This window comes from Sus scrofa, chromosome 6 (assembly GCF_000003025.6).
Source record: "Sus scrofa isolate TJ Tabasco breed Duroc chromosome 6, Sscrofa11.1, whole genome shotgun sequence".
Lineage (NCBI taxonomy): Eukaryota > Metazoa > Chordata > Mammalia > Artiodactyla > Suidae > Sus > Sus scrofa.
The window spans coordinates 57,928,912-57,951,700 of NC_010448.4; the positions used below are offsets into that span (position 1 = coordinate 57,928,912).

General features: G+C 59.9%; 1 protein-coding gene across 1 annotated transcript in view; it reads right to left on the reverse strand.

Annotated features, from left to right (window-relative positions):
* PPP2R1A (protein phosphatase 2 scaffold subunit Aalpha) overlaps positions 609 to 22,789 on the reverse strand; it is a gene marked incomplete at its 3' end in the record, with an annotated part of 35,429 nt that continues 13,248 nt past the window's right edge. Inside the window, 14 exon segments of the mRNA NM_214024.1 lie at positions 609 to 1,048; positions 1,173 to 1,264; positions 3,155 to 3,297; positions 4,274 to 4,428; positions 5,082 to 5,142; positions 5,439 to 5,612; positions 10,835 to 10,969; positions 11,396 to 11,466; positions 11,576 to 11,690; positions 13,526 to 13,681; positions 13,771 to 13,918; positions 14,849 to 15,081; positions 17,319 to 17,419; positions 19,893 to 19,983. Coding sequence (NP_999189.1) covers positions 1,032 to 1,048; positions 1,173 to 1,264; positions 3,155 to 3,297; positions 4,274 to 4,428; positions 5,082 to 5,142; positions 5,439 to 5,612; positions 10,835 to 10,969; positions 11,396 to 11,466; positions 11,576 to 11,690; positions 13,526 to 13,681; positions 13,771 to 13,918; positions 14,849 to 15,081; positions 17,319 to 17,419; positions 19,893 to 19,983 — 1,692 coding nt within the window.

Consider the following 22,789-nt stretch of genomic DNA (forward strand, 5'->3'; position numbering starts at 1 on the left):
TTGAATGCCAGGCAGGCACGGGCCACCCCAAAACCAGGGTGTGTCAGTGTGGAGACGGGCGCACAGACAGGGAGGGCAGCGGGCTCTGTCCAGCCAGGGTCCCTCAGCACAGCTTGGTTATCCTGAGCCTCCCGGCCCACAGGGGGCTCTCCCGCAAGGCGCAGCTCCCCTGACTGACCCTCTCATGTGCCACCCAAGGGACCCACCTGACCTGTATGAACTCATGTAGCCGCCATACCCGGCCCCTGGATCTGGATTCTACTGCTTCCTGCACTTGACAGCGTGCAAGCCTGAGTTCAGAGGGACCTGGCGACCCACTCAAGGGCACGCAGCTGTTCCCGGAGGAACTGGGATTCGGATGCGACGCAGGCGGTCTGGCTCCGGGGCACCTGCTCAAATCCACCACATGCTCTGCGCGCTCCGCGTCTGTGGAGCAGCTGCCCCTCAGGACAGCTGGCCCTGTGGGCCGGCCAATCCCGTCCGCATCCCACCCCTCTTGGGGACACGCAGTGCGGCAAGCGCAGTGACGAGGTCCTCCCCAGAAAGGCCAGGCTGCGGGGCCTGACGTGGTGCCCCACCTCCACGCTCGTGACCAGGACCAGAGGACCAGCTATTTCTAGACCTTTATTTCTCTGTGAAAAGGGGGGGAAAGGAATAAAATAAAAACGGCACAGTTGACACAAAAAAACCACGGAGGGGAAGGAAGGGGGTGGAGAAGTCGATGGGGGAGGGGTCCCCATTACAGCAGCAGGAGCCGGCGACCTGGGCTGCTCACGTCTCTCCCCAGCGCAGGCCGCAGCAGGCCCTTCCCCCAGGGTCACGCCCCGTCCCTCCGGGTGCACCCCCAGCCCTTGGGAGGCGGACGGTGACGAGCTGGGTTCCCAAGCCGGGGAGAGGAGGAACCGTGCTGGGGGAGGGGCCTGGGGTCAGACCATGCACGGGGGGCGACAGCCTAAGGCCCCCCACTGTCTCCCGAGGGAGGGACTTCAGGGGAGGGTGACACCACAGGCAGCCATGGCTCCTCTTCAGCATCAGGCGAGCGACAGAACTGGGGGAACAGGAAGAGGCGGGAGTCAGAACAGCCGCCCCCCTCTGCGCTCCGCTGCCCCCGCCTCTGCCACCGGGCTGGCAGCCCACCCTCCCGCTGGGGCCCGGCGTCCTCAACGCCTTACCAGTCAGAGCCTCCTGGGCGAAGTACTTGACGTCCACGTCCTGGTCCTGGGTCAGCTTCTCTAGGATGGGCTTGACCTCGCTCTGCAGCGTGCTGGGAGGAGAGGGGGCCAGGGGTCAGGCGGGCGGGGCTGGGGCCGAGGTGCCCACAGACAGACACACGCGTGAATTCCAGGTCTGAGGCCAGAGAGACGATCGCTTCCAAGGCTGGATGCCTGACGAACCCGGCAGAGGCCTCCAGGGCCCAGAACAGGTGCAGGAGGTCGGAGGGCCTGGAAACCTGGGCAGGGACCCCAGATGCCCTGGGTCTCCGGCCTTGGCCACCAGATGCCTTTCATTCATGTACTGCATTTACGGAGGCTGACGGGCGGCGAGTTAGGTGTCAACACTGGAAATCCCACCCTGACTCTCACCCACACGGAGCCGGGCTGGGAGGGAGACCTGAGCCAACTGATGATGAGGAACAGGAGGGGCACGTGGCAAAGGGGGCAGCCCTCGGCCTCCAGCCAAGGGAGCAAGGGGCCAGGGGAGCAAGGGGCCAGAGGAGATAGGGGCCCAGGGAGGAAGGGGTCCAGGGAAATGCATCCTGGCAGATGGCCCGTTGTTGCGGGAAAGGCAGGTGGGCTTCAGAGAGAAACTAAAGGTGTGAAGCTGTGTCCCAGACAAAGAGGTCAGAGGTGCAGGCGTCATGCGTCCCCCTCCAGTTGACAGGCAGCTGCCCTGCCCTCAACATAACCGCTATTCTCACCTCTCTCACCAAGAGGGCCCTTTAGGTCTGCAGGTGACATAAACGGATCCCAGGAGAGGTTTTCTTGGGCCTGCTGCTCACGCAAGTGCCCACCTGAGTCCCCTAGGCTGCTGCAGGCAGCAGGCGTCTCATCTTTGCAGGACGAGCCTCTCAGCATGTGAATAGCCCACAACCCAGGCACCGCTCGAGACAGGCACGTACGCTATTTCCAAGTCACGGCTAATGAGAATAAAGCCCCCGTGAACGGCCTTTGCTAGAAAAAAAGCACTCGTTTCTCTTGGACGAACACCCAGGAGAGGACGTGCTGGCTCACAGGGTGCACGTTGGATCGGCTCCACTCGATGCTACCAATGCTCAGTCACTGTGCCCATCTACCACTCACAGCCCCACTGGCAACACACGAGGGTTCCCGCCCTGCCACCCACACCAGCGCTCTTCGCCCAGCCCTGCGGACGGAGCCTGTTTCAGGTGAGCCCTTCTGACCCAGCCCCTGCGCCAACACCTACGGTGCCCCCAACGCACTGCAGTGGCACCTGCTGTCACACACACGAGGGAGGGGCTGCGCCCGTGCCCGCGACTCTGTCCCACTGAGCAATGTCCTAACCAGCGCTGTGCCGAAGCCTCCCTTTCTGCTGACTGTGGCGCCTCAGTCAGGCAGCCTCCGCGTCTGGGGTGTACGCCTTCCAGCTGCGTCAGTCTTCAAGGCTCACCTTGGCTATTCTGGACCTTTGCATTTTCATGTTAATTCCAGAGTCAACTTGTCAATCTTTCATGAAAGCCAACTGAGACTGGCTCAGGTTATACTCAATTTATAGATCATTCTGGGGAACCATCCTATCCAAGAATATCACGTAGTAGGTCTTCCTTAATTTTTCAAACCAGTGTTTCATAGTTTTCACTAGAGGCATCACACCTCTTTCGTTAAATTTATTCCTTGGAACTTCATGTTTCTGGTGCCACTGCAAGTGACACCACCGCCCCACCACATGCATGTGTCTGTTTCTTTCACTTTCTAATGACTCGTCGCTGGTAACACAACCCTCATCCTCATCCTCCCACCATGCGAGGCAGGCACGTGAGGCCTCCTTTTGTGTATGAAGAAACCAAGACCTCGAGGTCCTGAGGCAAGCACGCCGCGGTGCAGGGCCTCAAACCCCAGGCTCTATCGTCAAAGGTCAGAGAGAGAGGGATGCCGAAAACCAGCGCTGCTGGAGGGAGAAGGGGGCCAGGCCTCACCTGTTGTCCAGGATGGGCCCGATCTTCTGGAGGGACTTGGCCACGTTGAAGCGGACGTTGGCGACGGGGTCCCCGGCCATGCGCAGCACCGTGGGCAGCATGTGCTTGGTAGTGATGTCCTGGCCGCAGACCTCGGACAGCACCTGGAGTCAGTGAGGAGCAGAGGGGACCCACCGAAGGTCACGGCTGCCTCCCATGGTGCCCTCCCTCCGGCCAGGCCGCTGCAGAGCCCGTCAGGCCTGACGCCAAGGCTGAGCCACACAGGGGACGCCAAGGCCGGACTCACCCGCTCCGGGGACAGTGTCTTCTCTGCAAGCTCCCCTTTCCCCTCACACCCTGCTGACACCCCTGTCCCCCGTCCCCTGCCTGGAAACCGCCCCCCGACGGTCCCAGGCCCCCCACCCCCCGCCCGAGGCTTCCCTTCGTCCTCTGGGAGCGGAACTTGTCTCTGGACCCCGGACCCTCCCTCAGCACGGTGGGCTCCAGAGGGAGGCGTGGGGAGAAGCTGTCAGTACCCTTAGCTGCGTTCGCTTTAATCTTATCCTTTCGTTTTGAGTCACGGGCACGGTTTATTTAGGCGACTAGACAGGAGCGTTTTCTACGTATCACGTGCACACACGCGCTTTCCAGTCTGTGTTTCACACATATACAACCATCCTAGCCCTTTGTGCACATAACCGGGTTAGTCTTTGCAGCCCTGTGAGTTTGGTTCTGTAATTACCAACAGGGACCCTTTACGGGTGAGAAAACTAAAGCACGATGCAGCGAGGTCATTCTCTCAAGGTATGCAGCTAATGCACGGCAGAGATGGATTTAAAAAGCACACTGGGTTCTAGAAACTGCACATTTGACTATTCTATCATAAACACATACATACGCCTTCTGTGGGGAAGGAGATGGGTGCCCAGAAAGGCTTGGCAGTCACTGTCCCAACAGGCCGCGCCTCCCTAGTCCTGGGCCTCCCACCCCACAGGTCCCCACCCCGGAGGCCCTGTGACTCTGACCGTGAGCCCCAAAGGCTCATCCTCTCAACCCCAGGTCCCATCACCTCCCCGTCCCTTGAGGACCCTCTCCCGGGGACCCCGGGGCCAGCCAGGCGGGGGCGGCAGGTGTGCTCACGTTGATGCAGAAGAGCGTGGTCATGCGGTGCAGGTAGTTGGGGTCCCCAGACATGGCCAGGACCTTGGGGATGATGGTGGCGTGGGCCCACTCCTTCCCAAACTTCTCCACCAGCTTCTTCAGGTTGCTGGTGGCCGCCTCGCGGATGGCGTAGACTGCACGAGGGTGAGGGAGGAGCGGTGATTCGGGAGGCGAGGGGCTGACAGTCATACGCCCTCCCACCTGCAGAGCAGCCCTGGGCGCCAGGCCACATTCGAGCCAATCACCCCAAGACAACCAAAGAGCTCCCTGCGTGCTAGGTCAGGGCTTTCTTTTCTCAACAGCTCCCAGAGACAGAGAGCAGATTGAGGCTCTGAGAAGTGATCTGCCAGGCACACGACTCAGTTCATGGAATGGAACCTGTTCCTGACGAACTAACTTTTATTTTTCACTATTTGCCAATAGTGAAAACAACGAGCTCTTCTCACAATGGCCCTGAAAGACTGGGAGACGAAGGCCCATGTTTCAGAGAATGAGTGTGGGCTGAGAGACAGCAAGCAACTTGCTGTTATTAAGCTTCGACAGCCAGGTGTTGGCGTCAAACCCAGGCTGCCTGCATGGCAGCCCTGAGACATCACCGAACCCGCAGCCCCTGGGACCCCTCGTGGCCGCCCCCTCCGCATACTTCTCCAGGACGCCAACACGCAAGGGAGCTGTCCTCGTGAGCATCCGGGGAGAGGGGCTCCAGCCTCCCCCGCACCCACGGGACACACACCTGCCCCGGCCAATGCGCCCGCACAGCCTTCCCAGAGCCCCCGCCCAGACTCACCGTGATCCACAAGCCAGGCCATGCACAGGGAGTTGAGCTTCTCATCAAAGAACTCCACCCCCTGCAGGAGAACAGGCGGGAAGGGGTTGAGGGCGCCTGGGGAGTTGGCAGCGATCCCCAGGGAACCCCCCCTCCCCCAAACAGCTGGGACATGTCCCATCTTCACCTGAGGGGCTCTGTTCTTCGTTCTCATCTCACTCTACCCATCTTGTGAGGCCCTATCTCCTGGGTACTTTCCTCCGCCTCCTGACACCCCTCACCTCCCAGGGAGCCCTCGCGGCCCAGGCTCCCCGCCAGAGCCGCACCCACAGTCTAGCGCCCCTGGGCAGTACACCCGGCCCTGGGCTCCGCGCTCACCAGCTGTCCGGCCAGCAGTGGCATGTACTCAATGATGGCCAGCCGGACCCGCCACTTGGCATCCTCGGCCAGCTCCACGATGGCGGGAAGCAGGGACTGGGACAGCTGCCGGATGCCAATCACCTCATTGACGCAGTCCAGGTTGGAGATGATGTTGAGCCGCACCTCCGGGCACTGAGCAGAGGAAGGGGGTTCTGAGGGAAGGCCCCGTGCGCCAGCGGAAGCCGGGACAGGGGGAGGGCTCCACCGCCCAGCTTCGCCGAACACACATCGCCCAAGGGCGGGGCATGACTGCCCACAACCTGCTCCTGGCCCCGGGGCCGCATCAGAGGCCCCCGCAAAGGGAGCAACATGGATCATGAGTGGAGCAGCTTTTCAACTCTCACAACAGCAGCACGAGAAATGTGGAGCCAAAGCCCGGTGCCCTGGAAAAACAGCCAAGATGGTACCCAGCTGCGCCGTCTGCCAGCGGGGAGCCTTGTGGCAAGGGACCTGCCCTTTCCGGGTACCAGTCTCTGACATGGAAACACCCCTCATCCCAGAGGGTGGCTGAGCCTACGGAACCACCTGCCAGCGTCTGATCCACAAAGACCTTGACGTGAAGCTTAACGCTTTGCTCATTTCTCTTGCTTTTATTCTCCCTGCTAGTCTCTGAGCTCTGCTAGAAGAAGCATGGCTCACTTATCCTTATGTCTTGGGACTCAGCAAGGTTTCTAGGCCACAGAGGGTGCTCAACACATTTCTGAAACCAAGGAGTAAAGAATAATTTCTGAACCGCTAGCTGACTAGTAATATCTCGAGCTCTGCTCTACAGTAAGGGCACACACACAGGGATCCCCGGCTTCTCGAACGTTCCCTTTACACCACTATGGGTAGATGAGAGACCTCTGCTTGTACCTGCTTCTGCTCACCAAAAGAAACCCAAGGATTTTTGCTTTTACAAATAAGGAAACTGCTTCTTTGTTCCACAGTGCTGTGGCATATGGAAGGTCGCCCAGGAGTGCTCCACCTGAGGGCACCAGGACCCTGCACCCCATGCACCCCCATAATCATGCGAAGCGGCTTGTAGGAAAAAGCACCGAAACAACCATCACGTCGCACCGCCTCTCTGCAGGTCACGCTTTCCTGGATGATAAGACGCTACGGTTACTTCATTCTACGTCTCCCTCCAGGAGCTGAGGGGCGAGGAAGCAAGTGCTGAAATCCATCAATGCACCAAATAAGCAAGTGTGCAGTAAAAGGTTAAAAAAGATGGCCCCGGGAGTTCCCATCGTGGAGCAGTGGTTATCAAATCTGACTGGGAACCTTGAGGTTGCGGGTTGAATCCCTGGCCTCACTCAGTGGGTTAAGGATCCAGTGTTGCCGTGAGCTGTGGTGTAGGTCGCAGACACAGCTCGGATCCTGAGCTGCTGTGGCTCTGGCGTAGGCTGGCAGCTACAGCTCCGATTCGACCCCTAGCCTGGTAACCTCCATATGCTGCGGGAGTGGCCCAAGAAATGGCAAAAAGACAAAAAAAAAAAAAAAAAAAAAAAAAAAGACGGCCCCAACCAGCACCTGGACCATCCAGCCTGATTTAAAAAAAACAAAAAACAAAAAAACGGGGTCTTTTGTTTACTTTGTGTACTTGGGGGCCTCGGGCCATGTCAGATAGATTATGCTGACGAGGTGATTTATGCTGGGTACCTGGGGCCATGTGGCATCAGCCTGACCTCTGCAGTGGCTAGAGACAGAGTAACCCAAGGTCAGCCATGCGTGCGGCCCCATCCAGGCCTATGTGATCAGACCAGGCCCCCGTAAAAACCCTGGACACCAAGGCTCGCCAGCAGCCTCCGTGGACGCCATCCCACGCAGGCGCTGGGAGAAGTGAACCCAGTCTCAACTCCCCTGGGAGTTCCAGGGAAACTGGCACCTGGCCTCTTAGGCACCGTTCCCCTTGGCTGATACTCATCTGCATCCTTTCGCCGTAACCCAGAGCAACCATGAGTGGAACAGCTCTTCTGAGCTGAGGATGGTTGGGCAAATCTTGGACCTAAGGGTGGCCATGGGGTAAGACCCATGAGCAGTAACGGAGAGCAGTGGCCGCGGCGGAGGATAGGACAGCCTCAGCTGCTGGCTCCACAGTGACAGGCCCCTCCGACAGGCCCTTGGAGAAGTGCAGGCGAGGCCCTTCTTCCTTCGTCAAAAACACCAAGAGTCTCCTTTAGAATGAAAGAAAGGGAGTTCCCATCGTGGCGCAGTGGTTAACGAATCCGACTAGGAACCATGAGATTTCGGGTTCAATCCCTGGCCTTGCTCAGTGGATTAACGATCCGGCGCTGCCGTGAGCTGTGGTGTAGGTTGCAGACGCGGCTCGGATCCCGCGTTGCTGTGGCTCCGGCGTAGGCCGGCGGCTACAGCTCCGATTCGACCCCTAGCCTGGGAACCTTCATATGCCGCAGGAGCAGCCCTAGAAAAGGCAAAAAGACAAAAAAAAATTAATTAAAAAGAAATTAATTAATTAAAAAAATAGAATGAAAGACAGCGGTTTCCCGCCAGCTCGTCTAATGGCTAAAGCAGCATCTCAGCGCCAAGGCCGCCTCCCTCCCTCCTCAGGCCCAGTGCGGCTCTTCCTAAAGCCGAGGGCTCGGGGAGCGGGAAGGAACAGTCCCGTGTGATCCGCCTGCCTCGCTTCCAGGCACATTCCTTCACATCCTCCGCCAGACAGAGCTGCTGCAAATGCTGGTGAAACACTGGTCCATAAGAACATAAAACAGACATTTTTACCTTTTCTGCAAAGGACACTGTATCCAATGAGGACAAGAGCCTCAACCGTCACAGCGGTAATCAACAGCTTCTCAGCCTCCCCTCTTTCTCTAAAGGAAGATTTCCGCAGCGGGAATCTCCTATGTCTGCCACCATCTGCACCCCCAGCTGGGGGGTGAGATACTTCCGTACGTATCAGAGTCTACTGCTGGGTGATCACGGGAGTGCACAGATGATTCGAGTAAGCCGGGAGGGCCCAGACGCGGTCAGACGCCAGGGCCGGGAGGTGGGCGCCCCTCCCTCCGCACAGGATGGGTGGGTGCACCCATCAGAGCCAACCAAGAGCAAGACTTCTTCCTTGAAGAAGCTGAAAACCAACTGGATAGAGACCTAAGTTCACGTACGTGAGCTTAGAGGGAACTCAAGGGCACGTACAACCATTTCTATGGGCTTCCCGAACTGCCTGGAGACCCCCAGCTGAGTGAGGCCTCGGTTCTCACGCCCGGGACCAAGAGCGGAAGTGTTCTCAACAGTGAGCAGGCCTCTTCCCTCTCCCCGAAGGGGCGAGTCGCCCAGACACAGCTGTGAACGTGGGAAAATACCAGGCGTCCCCCCACACGGGGTCTCACCTCCGGACACGAGGGAGACGCGAGTGACACACACCGCCCCCGGGGAGTGGGCTCCAAGGCAGCACACGGGTCCCACTAACACGGGTCCCACTAAGCCGCCGCCTACAGGCTGCGGGCTGCCCCTTGGGTGGCGCACCTGCCGTCTCACAAGGCCGGGCGAGGAACTCCAGGCCTCAGCTGAAGAGCAACCCTTGATGGCGGAGCTGAAAAGGTGAGGTCCACTCTGAACCTGAGGGTCAGCCAGACACCCCAGGAGGAGCCTTTCCCACAAACTCGCCATTTACTCTCAGGGATGGGGAGAGAAGAGGGTGGAAAATTCTCTTCTTGTTGAAACTATTCTGATAATTTTTTAAAAAAGATTTTCTTGAATGAGAAAGCAGAATGCTCTTGAAGATGCTGGGGAGGGTGTTGAAAGAACACAGAAGGGGCCTCTCGCCAGCCAAGGTGTGCCCACTGAGGCAACGGAAGCAAAAAAAAAAAAAAAAAAAAAAAATCGTATTTATAACAAGTTACAGCTACAAAAGCATGATTATGAAAGAAAATATGTGTGTGAAGCACTTAACATCATAAAATTTTGGTCATTACAGAATTAAATGATGGTCAAACACGAACTGAAATAAATACATGATCAAAAGTAGGATCACTAGGTTTTCTTTCAAAGGCTCTGTTTCCAGCATGTATAAAACCCTGATGTGTAATTCTGGGCTGAGAGATCATCCCGCTGCCGCAGAATCTAATGATGCGATGGGGGCAGGAGGGGGTGCGCCTGGGGGGGGGCTCGGATGGGATGCAGTGAACTGGTAAAAAAATGTTTCCTCCGGCTCCCTGGCACGCTCCACCTGAGCACCGCTGTGCTGTGTGTGCACGTGTGTCAGGGGAAGCGACTGAGGGCTCCGGGAACACAGAAGCAGCAGTAACAGGTCACACACCAGCCTTCAGTCTCACCACCTGCCCCGTCACCACCAAGGCCGAAGGAAACCAGGGAGCCTGCCTGCCACCCCTGCCCCACGCAGTCCTCCTGCCTGCCTGGCGGAGCTGCCCACACCCCTGCGCCCCGCTCCCTCCCCAGGCTCCTGCAGCGGCCTCCGGGGGGGTGGTCTCCCTGCACCTCTTCTGGCCACGGCACCTGCATCTTCCTTCCACGTTAGCCTCGGGGTTCCTTCCTAACCCCCAGATTTGCCCCACCTCCTCCCCGCACCGGCTGTCACCCCGCGCCCTCGCCAGCCATCACGGGGTGCTCGCTCTCCTCTTTTGTGCTCCAGGCCAAGTAAACAGTGAGGTGTGGTCACTCAAGGGACAGCGCTGGCCAATGGTGTGTGAACAGAAAACAGACGGGTCTTACTCTCAAGGGGACAAGGCCCGCTGCTGTGGGCTGCCCTGTCCCTTCCCACTGGCTGGGAGGCGGCGAGAGTCAGAGCAGCCACCTGAGACCCACAGGGTGCTGAGGTCGGCAGGGCTAAGCCCCAGCGCAGGCCCACCCCACCTCTGGATCGCTGGAAGGGAAGTAGTCCTCCGCCTCGGTTAAGCCACTGTATTCTGGGGCCTCTATGACAGCATCTCAGCCTGAACGCCGATAAACATGAACACAGCACAGCACCTGTATCACCAGGGAGCCATGGGGAACCCATATGTCCCTTTCCACAGCCCGCCGCCAAAGGTCTTTGAGGATCAAGCCCGTCTTACTCCTTGTGTGGTAACCCCAATGCCGAGACAGAGGTCTAGTGCAGAATAAGGGCAGGTGAAATGAATGCCTAATAAACAGATCCTAATAAATGCCTAAGGAATAGATGCCTAATAAGTAGATGCCTGATGAACAGATGCCTGATGATGAACAGATGCCCGATGAACAGGTGCCTCACATGCAGCCCATCACGACCACAAACATGCAACGCAGCGACAATGTGGGTGCTGGTGGAAGGTCCTAGGAGGTAAATCCCTGGCTGATCTGGGAAAGCGGCTCTGAGCTCAGGGCCTCGCTGGTGCCCTTACCCCACCCTGAGCTCAGGGCCTCGCTGGTGCCCTTACCTCATCCTTCAGCTGAGCCAGGAAGAGGGGCAGCAGGTGCTCGATGGTGTTGTCCTTGCCCAGGATGGGAGAAAGGCCCATGATGACCGAGGCCAGGGCCGACTTGACATGCTGGTTGGCGTCGGACACCAGCTCCTGGGAGGGAGAAGGAAGTGGGAAGCCGCGGGCTGAGTGGCTAAGGAGACTCCGACTCCTATGGAGACTTAGACTCGGCCTGCTTTTGTGCTCACTCCCAGAGCAGGCTTGGTGCAGAGGGAGAACTGCAGGTCCTCACGTGTCCAGCCTGCCTGGAGATCAACGACCCTGCTCCCAGCACCCCCGCCCCCACCCTTCCGATGAGGAGACCCAGGGACCTCTGCTTGCGAGAGAAGCACTCTCACCCCTACGCTCAGCCCAGAGTCTGCACGCAGGGCTCCTCACTGCCCCAACCCAAGCCTGCCTGGCCCTAGAAGTCTGGGAGCTCGGTTTGCACCTGGCTGCCCCCAAAGCCTCACCTCCACCCTTCCTCCCCGAAGGCTTAGATCTGCTCTAGTTCCCCCCTCCACCCCCAGTCCCCGATACCTTGATGCAGGGCAAGATCTGAGTCATGATGACATTCTCCCGACAGTCGGCTGAGAGGTTTTCACAGAACTCTGCGGGCAGGGAAAGGGAGGCGGCAGGAGGTGAGACCCGAGGGCCTGGTTCTGCCTTCAGCCCCCTGGACGCCCGCCCACTTGCTGTGTTCTGCTCGCCAGCACCAACCTTTGACCTTGTGGGAGGCTGCGGCCCTCACCTCGGCCTCACAGTCTTTCATCAGGTTCTGGAAGGCGGGGACCAGGTCCGTCTTGGTGATCTCAGGCCCCACTGCTTTCTGGAGCTGCAGGAAGGGAGGAGTGAGTGGGCTTGGCGGTTCTCTAGGTGAATGAGAACTGGCCGAGAGCGAGGCCCCTGGAATCGCTGCGAAGGTCTAATCCCAGCACCATGGGGATTGACCTCAGCCAAGTCGCCGAGCCACTCTGAGGCTCAGTTCCCTCCTCCTAAGGTGCTGAGCTGGGCCAATGGCACAGTGGTCACCAGCGTGGCTCTGGAGTCCAAGCCCCAGCTCAAATTCTTCCTCCTACTTATCACCCACGTGACCTTGGAGGAGTGGCTACACCTCTCTGAGCCTCTGTTTCCTCAAAAGCAACACGAGGACTGCAAGGGTACCTAACCGCACATGTTACCTACGTTAGAAATAACGAGATCGCCTTACTCTGCAGGTCATTCAGGGCTGGGTTTTCTGTTACCTGATCCAGAAGGAGCCTAACGATTTAAGGCGGCTCTCAGTTTTTGCTTTGCAGGATCACATCTACGGCGTGTGGGGGTTCCCAGGCTAGGGGTCCAATTGGAGCAGTAGCTGCCGGCCTGCACCACAATCACAGCAACGCAGGATCCTTAATCCGCTAAGCAAAGCCAGGGATCAAACCTGCATCCTCACGGTTACTAATGGGGTTCACAACCCACTGAGCCAAGCAGGAACTCCCTGGCTCTTTTTGAATCACATCTGTGCTTTTCAAAGCTGGTTACTGGACCCATGCTACTTGTGTAATTAAAGTGAACATATAATGGTTAAGAGGGCAGCAGACACACAAGCTGCCCACCACCGCCCATCTCACAGCACCAGGAAGAAAAGGCGCGTGGATTCTGCGGCACAACTGCTTCCCGAAGCCCTGGCAGGAGGCGGAGCGGTTCCCGACTGAGGGAAGGAGCACCGACCCTGAGGGCCTGAGACCCATCTCACCAGTGTTCTCGAGCCCCAAGAGCCAGTCCTGACTGTTCTCGGCTCACGTCCTCCAGCCCGGCTCTCGTGCACTCATCTTCCAGAACCTGCTGGGGCACCACCTCCTCTTCTCAGAGCCTCCGCGCCCACATCCACCCGCCGGCCTCAGCCCCCGGGACACTTTATCGAGATGCTTCCCTCTGTCCAGCTGATCCTGCCCTTCAGGCTGCCTGCACCTTGGAGGCCGGGCTGTGCTGAATTCACTGCCTCCCCAGCGCCCAGCAAAGAGCTGGTGCTCCGCAGACGTGTTTGTGGGAGAAGCCAGCTGGGGTCTCCGAGGAAAGCGTGCTGTCCTGGGAGCTGCGGGACCTCGCCCAGCCCGCCGGCCTGGTGTCACACTGACCGGGGTCAGGGGGCTGAACCGCATCCCCCTGCAAGTCTCGGGTTGAAGTCCTAACCCCCAGGACCTCCGACTGCGACGGCAGCTGTAGAGAGGTCTTTCGAGAAGTGACAGGGGAAAACGAGCTCCTGAGGGTGCACCCGAGTCCGGAGCGACCCGAGTCCACAGGGGCAGGAGAGACGAGGACACAGACACCGGCAAAGGCCGGGGAGGGGAGCCATCCACGACCGAGGAAAGACGACTCGGGAGACCAGCCGAGCTGATGCTCTGATTTCCGACCTCGGCCTCGCAACAGGAGGAAGTAAAGTGCCACCGGCTCCGAGGCGCTCTGAGGGGCGCTCACACACAGGCTCTCCCACAGCACCCCGAGTTGCCCCACCCACCCAGCAGGGTGGGCAAGTCAAGTGGGACCCAACGAAGTGACAACAGAGGCCTTACTTCTTAAACACCGACGGGTCCACAGGGCTCAGCAAACCCCGCTCCTGAACGAGGTCCCTTCCCCTGCAGCCGCACTGCCCCGTCCCTGAGATGCTGGCAACGTCCCCTCAGGTACCTCTGTGAACTTGTCGGCCACCATGTACCGCACACGCCAGGACTTGTCCTCCGCAGCCTGGCGCAGGGTGGGCATCACCAGGGCCTCCAGATCCTCCTGGGGCAGGAGCTGGGCGATGTTCACGCACGCCTCCACCGCCAGCAGCCGCACCGAGTCCTGGGGAGAGGGCGGCAGAGGCGCCATCAGCCCCGCGATCCCCTTTGGGACTCGGGGTCCGCCGGGGGCGGGGCGGGGGGCAGACCCACCTGCTCGTCAGAGGCCAGGTTGGAGAACATGGGGATGATCTCGCTCTTGACGTTGTCCAGCTCCAGCACCTTGGCAAACTCCCCCAGCTTGGAGGCTGCGGCCCGCCGCACCATGGGGGTGTCATCTGAGCACAGGTTCCGGAAGTACCTGGGGGTTGGGGTGGGGCTCAGGAGGAGGACTCCCCGGGGCCCCAAGGCAGCACGGACTCAGCAGCCCCGGGGCTCCTGGCTTTGCCTGGTGACGCTGGGCCAGGGACGGCCTGAGTCTTCCCAGCCTTAGATAACGGAGCTGACTGACAGCCTACCCGCCCCACAGGGTCACCGAGAGCTTTTAAAGCCTCGAGATCATGAGCCTGAGCCACTCGGCAGCCGTCCCACACAGGAAGTCTGTAATGAATGGTGGGTGCCGATTATATTATTATGACCACATAAAATGCTCGGCGAGGGTGCAGGGCTGGGGCGACTCCAAGACTTTCCCTTGATCAGAGACGTGGGCACACGCGATCCCTGAGCACGAGCGGGCAGCCAGAGCGGAGCTTCCCGGCACGAGCGATGACTGAGGGCCTGGGCTTGCTGCTCAGTGGTTCAGAGTCGCCGGATGGACAGAAAGGCCCAGAGGAGGGGAGGAAACACAGCTCGGGGAACTCTAACCCAATAAAGGGATTTTCACTGATTCTCCCAGAAGGCAAATCCACCCCATGAGGAATGCCCCGGGCCATCAAGCCAGGGGGAGGAGCTGGCGGAGGGAGGCCTCCCACCCGACCTGCCACCCGAGACAGGCCGAAACGGCGACCCGCAGCACCTGAGCGCTTGAGATGTGTGAACTCTTTTTAATGCTCCCAATAACCCATGGGAGCAAGAACAGCACCCCCATGTCCAGCATGAGGAAGGGCAGCACTTGGACGTGCGCCCACACGTCCCGACACCCCCTCCCCGAGGGCAGGGAGGGGGCGGTGCTGGCTGGGGGCGCTCAGGGGCACCTGGCCCTGGACAGGCCTGCAGGGGGCTGAGGCTGGAGAGGAGGGGACCAAGCTGGGGGGAGCGGTGGCCTTCCGGGGGGCCAGGGGCCAGGACTCACTGTCGAAGCTCCGCCTTGACGGCACTGGACACACGGGGGTAGCAGACGGAGAAGAGGCCGCAGGCCGAGGTGCGGGAGGTGAACCAGTCGCCGCCCGCCAGCCGCTTCACGAGCGGCACGAAGTGGGCCTCGAGGTCGGAGGGCGAGTGCTCATGTGAGATGGCCCGCAGGGACTCCACCGCCTTGTCGCGCACCACCGTCTCCTCCACCGTGGCCAGCGACTCCAGGGGCGGCTGGGGGGCGGAACATGAGGTCACCGGACAGCCCCCTGCCCGCCCCCCGCTGCTCCCCTCGTGGGCTCCTCTCCTCCAAAAGGCCTGCGCCCGGTGTCAGCCTCCACCCAGCCTGCACTCCCCGAAGAACAACATTCACAGGCCCCTGAAGGAGCTTCGGGGGGGCGAACCCCAAGATTGCACGTGGCACTTTCTGAGGAGAGGAGCACAACCGTCACTGGCCTCTCAAAGTGCACTAGGAACCCCGGTGCCGACCGGAACGTCCACTCCCCAGGGCGCAGCTCCAGGCTCTCACGCGCTGAGTGCCATGAAGCAGGTGCTGCTGCTGCTTTCCCTTGAAGGAACAGAGAACCGAGGCTCAGCCAGCGAGGTACTCTGCCCCCGCCAGTGGGAGCCATGAGCCGGGATCTAAAGCTGGCCACCGGCTCCAGACCCTCCCAGAGCTGAGGACAGAGCTGCTGACAGGCAACGGCCTCAGGCGCTCACGCCACCGGGGCACCCTGGGGCCCATGCCTCCTGACTTGTTACCGTGAGGCCTGGAGGGACATGTGACTGGCTGAGCAATGCGGCCCCTGAGCCCAGCAGACCTAGCACGGGGCGGGAACTCAGTCATTACTGACCTAACAAAGGGGGACTCAACTCATTCTAATCTTCCCACAAAGATGCGGAGATCAGTGGTCTGACGTCCAGCCCAGCCCGACAGCAGGGAAATCGGAAAGCAATCACAGACGCAAGTGCTTCCTGGGCCCGGGCAGGGAACAGAGGGAAGCCTTGGGCAAAGGGATAGTGCTGCCTGACCCAGAGGGGCCAGCAGACACCCATCCCCAGGGCACGTGCTCCCCAAAGGCAGCACGGGGAGGACTGGGGTTTCCCTCGCTGAGAACGCGCAGGGGGAAGACCCGGAACGGGCGGGGAAGGCGCCCTGGGCTCCAGTCCTGGCTGGCCCCAGGCCCCGGGCCCTTGAGAAGGCGTGGGGCTCTCAACAGTGTTTTCTGCTCTGAGTCCTCTGAGAAGCTGCTAAAAGCTGTGAATTCTCTCCTCAGGAAAAGTGACAAGCATCAGGGGCTGCAGACAGTTCCATGGAGTTCAAGGGACCCCCTGCAGGCTGGCCCAGCGACCACATCACATCACGTCGCATCAGAGGAGGGCATTAGACAGTTCTACTGTGTGTCAAAGGTATGAAATTACCCCATTCACATATGACCTTGTGTGTGTACATCTACAAATTACACATGCACACAGATGAAAGACGGGACACCAGAATTTCACGGTAATTATCACATTTTCCTAGAGTTAATGCTTCATGAATGTTTGGAAGGAAACAAACTACCATCTTTGCTCAAATCCAAGATGCCAACAATTCTAACAAACACCTTATTTCATGCACCACGAAAAGGAAGAAAGCCTGCTGACAGTAACTAACTGTAAACATCCCAAGCGCAGACGCCAACGTATGGAAATGTGCCTTTAGACGTGAAACACAGAATGACTGCGGGGGGACGGAGGCAACAGCTACAGCCCACGGCTCCGAGGAACAGAGAAAACCGGGAACGGAGCTCCCCCTAGGTTCTGCTGACCCAGAATTCAGCACTGGGGCACCTCCTCCCGTCTCTTCTCCCAAACAGCAGTCACATCTGTGTCCCCAGCCATTACCCAGCACAGGGCGGCCCAGGCTGGGGAGGCAGGGCCTGGGGAAGCGTCACTCGGACACGCCTGGAATCCCTGCTCTGCCACCCGACCTTGGACAAGCTGCCTCCCCTCTGTGCTCCGGGAGGCTGTCTATACCCTAAGGGCAGACACGACCTCATCACACGGGGCATGATGACAGCTAACATCTGTCAGCACCTGCACAGAGCAAGCACCATGCTGAGACCACTGCTGGGTCTGTTCTAAGGTAAGCGTTAATGCCTCACCCTCAACAGAAGAGGAAAGCATAGCACAGAGAGGGTAAGAAACTTACAAGTCACACAGCAATTAAGCGGAAGAACCCAGCCCGACCTCAGCCTCATGTGCAGAGTGCCAGGAAGGACCAGCTCTGGTCAGGCACGCCCGATCGACGGCATCACCGATGCCAGCATTTTCGTGACTGCTGTTTTAAATGCCACTGCTGACCTGCCAGGGTCAAGTCAACATCCAAGGCCGATGTGTTCCACGGGGATGGCCTGCGCCCAGGCTGGCGGGACCGTGGGCCAGACCCCACCAGCGGCGGGCGGGGGACGGTCCACTTCCAGACTCACCAGCAGGCAGTGCACGTACTCGGGGCCTCCGACCAGCGTGGTGAAGGTGCCCAGCTGTTCCGCCAGGGCCAGCAGGACCTCGTCCTCATCGTAGATGGTGTCTGGGGGACAAGACAGACAGTGTCACAATCCCGCCCCAGGTCTGACCCCGGCCCCTCCGTCGCCCAAGCTCAGAACAAGCAGGCTCCACACCGCCTCCTCGAACTGGCAGCCGCCCTCCGCTGTGCGGGCAGAGATGAAGACACAGGCTGGGGTCGGGCAACAGAGCGCCCGTGACTAGGGGTGGGACGCTGCATTCCGTTTCTGCAGCTGCACGCCGGTGCCGACCACCTCCGCCCTCAGGGAAGGGCACAGTGAGGCACCAACAAGGCCTGTGTCCGAGCGCAGGGCCTGCCCTGCAACTCTCAGCTCTCGCCCTCAGCGCTGTCGCTGCCAGCGACGCCTCCCGCTTCGGCCTGAGGAGCTCTTCTCCGTCCCTGCACACTCAGGTCGGCTACTGGGTCCTGGAAGAGTTCCAGGATGCCCCCAGAAAGGCAGGTCCCTTCTCTGGGCTCACGGCCCAGCCACGCCGCCTCTGCGGAGACCACGTCTCAGGCTAGGACCGCCCGAGCCTGTGCCACAGCTCCTGCCAGAGACAGCACGGCACGGCGGGCACTCCGCCTGCTCAACGTCGCTGAAAGAAGGCGACCAAGAAAGAACTGCTCTGCCCCAAGGCCTAAACGCAAAGGCCTTTGGCCAGCCCCCCCCCCCCGCTCGCCGAGGCACTGGCATCCCTCGGGTCCACTGCCACGTCCTGAGTTTACGAGAGGCAGACTCCCCGTCTTGTGGACGGTTCAAGTCCCGCTCTGTGGCTGTGGGGCAACTACCTTCACCTCTGAGATTATCCCCTCAGCCCCAGACGACAACACGGTTGTTCTGACTGAAGGGAAGTAGCTGCTTTCTGCGAAGAGCTCACGTGGGCCCAGCACAGGTCCGCGCTCTAGAAAGCTCCGGCCAGCGTGGCTCCACCCGCCGTGCGCCCGGGCTCCCTCTGCACGCGTTCAGATCACCCTCCCTGCTGTGCCCACCTCCCAGACTCAGGCCTGTCCGCGGCCTCGGCTCGGACCCGACTCCACCTCCAGGCCAGACCCTTGGCCAAGCCCCACACAGCCAAGTAAACACACAGGAGCTGCCAGCACCTGATTCCTACCCTTCCCGCCTCCACAGAACTGCCTTCCCAGCCTCCCCGTCCTCTCGGCCTCCTCCGGCCTGACCCAGATCCGTCACCCCCAAGCTAACGGGGCCTTGCGTCTCCCCCACGTCGCCACGGTCAGCCCCGCCTCCGCTGACTATTTAGTCCCGCCAGCTTCCCTCCCGGCTGCACCCCCACCACCTCATCAAAGAATCACCAGCAGCCTGTTCTGTCTTCGTGGATCAGGCTCTGCATGGAGCTCCAAACCCCCCAACCGCACGGGGAGTTAGGTCCTCCTCGCCCCCCTGCAGAGCGGTGGAGTGAGGTCACCTGCTCAAAGTCACCTGTCGTCACACGTACAGATGCCCGCCATTCACATGCATTCAGAGGTAGACACACCTGTGCCCCTCGGTCATGCACCGTGACTGCGGGCAAGGCCCAAAGGGTCTCTTTGGGCCTCAGCTTCCGCCAGGGTTGAAGGACTTGGGGGCAGTGATCCCTGCCTCCCCTGCCCCGTCCCCCACACCATCACTTGGCCCCGGTGAGAGGATGGGACAGGGAAGAAAGAGCCTCGTTAGGGACAAAGCTCGGTGTAACTCGGAGTCTTCTCCCGATTTTAATTAGTATAAAGTCAAAGAGGTTATAAGAATGATGAGAACAGAGGATGTAGGATTAACTGGTAATCCGGTCCCAGTGAGACACTGTGCCACATGCTTTCAGTCTATCTTCGCACACAGGACAGTGGAGAACAGGAAAACGCTGACACCCAAGCGGCACTTGTCACAGGCCACCTCATTTAGCCTCCATTGGGCTGTGCCACAGTGCCCCCATCTCACACAATCAGAGACAGGTGCACGTGGGGCACCGCCCGAGGTCACACAGCGAGGATGCGGCAGAGCTAGGATTCGAGCCCAGGCGGTTGAGACCCGAGCCTATGCGGTGAGTCATTCACCAACGCTGTGGAGTCGGGAGCCGATGTGACCAGACACCTATCCCCCCTGGGTGACCGCCAGACTGTGTGACCAAACACTCACATCACCGGGCCATCCTCAGTCTCCTCCTCGACGGGTGAATGAACCCAATCCCGCCAAGAAAGGGCTCGGGGCACCGCCTGGCCCAGGACAGCACGTGCGGAGCGTTCACTGTTATTATTACACGTTCATGTCAGTGCGACTGCGCGTGAGTCTGCCCATTCACAAACACTCCGCGGAACAGTGGGGTTCGGTCCCTCGCCTCAAGTCCCCAGCCCCTGTCTGCTGGAGTGGTGACTCAAGGGACCTCCTTGCAGCCGCCCGGCCCCACGCCCAGGGCCTGGCGCAGGGCACTCACAACCTGTTAGGTCCACAGAGAGGCAGGAACCAGCCCAGGAGCCCCCAATGCCCCGGGCCCCGAGTCCACCGTACCTGTGAGGAAGGGCAGCAGCTCACTGCGGGTCCTTTCGACCCCGAGGGCCAAGGCGATGGTGGACAGCTTCTTGATGCTGTTGAGGCGAAGCTAATGAGAGGACAAGAAAAGGAAGGGAGAATGTCAGCAAGCCCAGATCTCAGGGAGGCAGCTCCGGACCCAGCCTGCCCCTGGAAGCCTCGCCAGGCACGTGTGCGGCACTGGCTAATAACCTGGCAAACCTTCCAGGCGGTTCTGTGACCTTGACTCATTAAACCACCAGGGAGCAGCAGGCTCCGCAGAAGCACCCACTGGGTCTCACTGAGCCAAGGCCCCTCGTGGCACGTCCCAAGACCACCCTGTCCGAACGGCGCCCTGCCTCCCACGGCGCCCTGCCCCCTTCTGCCTGCGCCCCCTGCGCCTCGTCCTCTAACCGCAGCGGCCACTTTCCCGGCTCCCTCTGTGTCTCGCCCCCACAGTCGCATTTTACTCTCACGACAAGCCAAGGGCACAGGGTTCTCAGGCCTGTTCTACAGAAGAGGAATGAGGCTCAGAGCGCAAGTCCCTGCCAAGGGACCCACAGCTCAGCCGGCGTGGAGCAGGGACGGAAACCCAGCCCTTCCAGCTAACAGTGATGACGACAGAACAAACGATACAATGACACTGCTGTAAACTCAAGACCCGTGGAGTTCCCACGGTGGCTCAGCAGTAATAAACCCGACTAGTATCCACGCGGGCACGAGTCTGATCCCTGGCCTCGCTCTGTGGGGCTAAGGATCTAGCTTTGCTTAAGTGGAGGATGTAGGGGGAGACTCAGCTTGGACCCCACGTTGCTGTGGAATAAATGCCGCCAGAAGACAGTCCGAGTCCTCGCCCAGCACTCGGGACTGTGAGGGCGTCTTTACCGGTGCAACTGTGTGTCTCCAGTGAGACTGTCCTGAATATAGGGGGGGCCCTTGGGAAACGGCAGATTATATATAACACACACCCACAGAAGCAATCACCAGCCCACATGGTCCCAAAACCCTGTGATGTTGTATGAAAAAGGTGGTGAGGAGTTCCCGTCGTGGCGCAGTGGTTAACGAATCCGACTAGGAACCATGAGGTTGCGGGTTCGGTCCCTGCCCTTGCTCAGTGGGTTAACGATCCGGCGTTGCCATGAGCTGTGGTGTAGGTTGCAGACGCGGCTCGGATCCTGAGTTGCTGTGCCTCTGGCGTAGGCCGGTGGCTACAGCTCCGATTCAACCCCTAGCCTGGGAACCTCCATATGCCGTGGGAGCGGCCCAAGAAATAGCAACAACAACAACAAAAGACAAAAAGACAAAAAAAAAAAAAAAAAGAAAGAAAAAGAAAAAGGTGGTGTGCGCATTTTTCTGAGGCGAGGCCACCACTGTCTTTCTTCGGGTTCTTAACGCTGTGATCGCAGAGCCCCTCAGCCCCTTGAAGCGGGGGGGGGGGGGGGGGCGCGGAGTTCGGCCCCTGCCCTGCAGCAGGGTGAGCCCAGGACAGAGCAGGGGAGGGAGCCCTTGCACCCCGCCCACCCGCTTGCTGCCCTGCTCCCCTCTGGTCCGTGGGGAGAAGGGTGCCCCTGGGCCTGGCGGCTGACTCACGCACCAGAGTGCGTCCCTCCACTCCCAGGTCTCACAGCCCCGGGCCACCGCCCTGGGCGACACAGGAGGGGAGGGCTTGGCGTCCTGGGCAGGCGTCCTGACCGCTGAGTTGCCCCCACGGCGGCCAAAGGGTGGGACTAGCCGTGCTCCCTGGGACGAGAAGAGCAGGTGCACCCGGACACAGACGCTGAGCCTGGGACCGATACACGTCGGGGGGTGTAGGACCTCCAGGGCAGCGCCGCAGCGGAGACCTAACTCCAGGAAGGATTCCCGGTTCTGGAGGCAGGAGGGTGGAAGCGAGGGCTGAGCGGGCTGGGTCCCTGGCGAGGCTCAGAGAAGAGCTGCTTCGGGCTCTTCCCGCAGCTGCCGGCGGCTCCGGGGCTAGAGGACGCGTCGCCCCATCTCACCCGACTGCACAGCCCTGGCCTCTGGGCCCTCTCCGTTCTCTCTCCCAGGGTCCCTGGACTTGGGGCAGCGTCTCCTCTCCTCTCACCCTCCCCCGCCCTCGGCCCTTCCAACAGCAGGTGGGTTTGCCCCACATCGGGCAATGCTCAGACACCGCTGGATGTTCGCTTCTGACGGCAGCCCCACAGGCTAAGAGGGTCTCCCCCCACTTCAGATGCCAGGGGACCCACGCCTTCTGCCTGACTTGGCTACAAATTGGTAGTAAAAGGATCTCAGGGTGAAGGATCACAAGGCCTGCATCTGATCTGTAGCCCACAAATTAAATGTATCAAGAGACAGGCCACAGAAACACATAAACTACAAACTATGGCCCCTGCCCCAACTACTCAACTGTGTCCTTGCAGCAGAGAAGCAGCCAGAGACCCAGGGTGTGGGCGAGTGGGCATGGCTGCGTTCCCAAAAAACCACATCTGCAAAAAGTGGCCATGGGCAGAAACTGGCCCATGGGCTGCAGTTTGCCAGCCCTTATGCTACTCTGTCAATGGTCTGCATGTCTGGAATTTTCCATAGAAAAATATCAGAGTGGGGATTGGCTCAGTTGCCTGTTTCTCTCCAAGTTGGATCTCTGTGTTCCCTCAGCCAGGCCAGGGCGCTAAGGATGCAGGATGCTGGCAGGGGGCAATCACAACAGCAGCAGCTAAGTGACTGATGGCTGCCACTGTGCCTGGCTGCTGTGTTCAAGTGCCTGGCACGGACAGTGAACAGTCACTCCTTAGCACTGTGCCCTGAGGTCACCCCCCTTTAAAGGGAGGGCACTGACGTGCAGAGACGCTGTCTGCACTTGGTGCAAAGGTGCAGAGCTGTGTCCAGAAGCCAGGAGCCCTGACTCTCAATCTCAACAG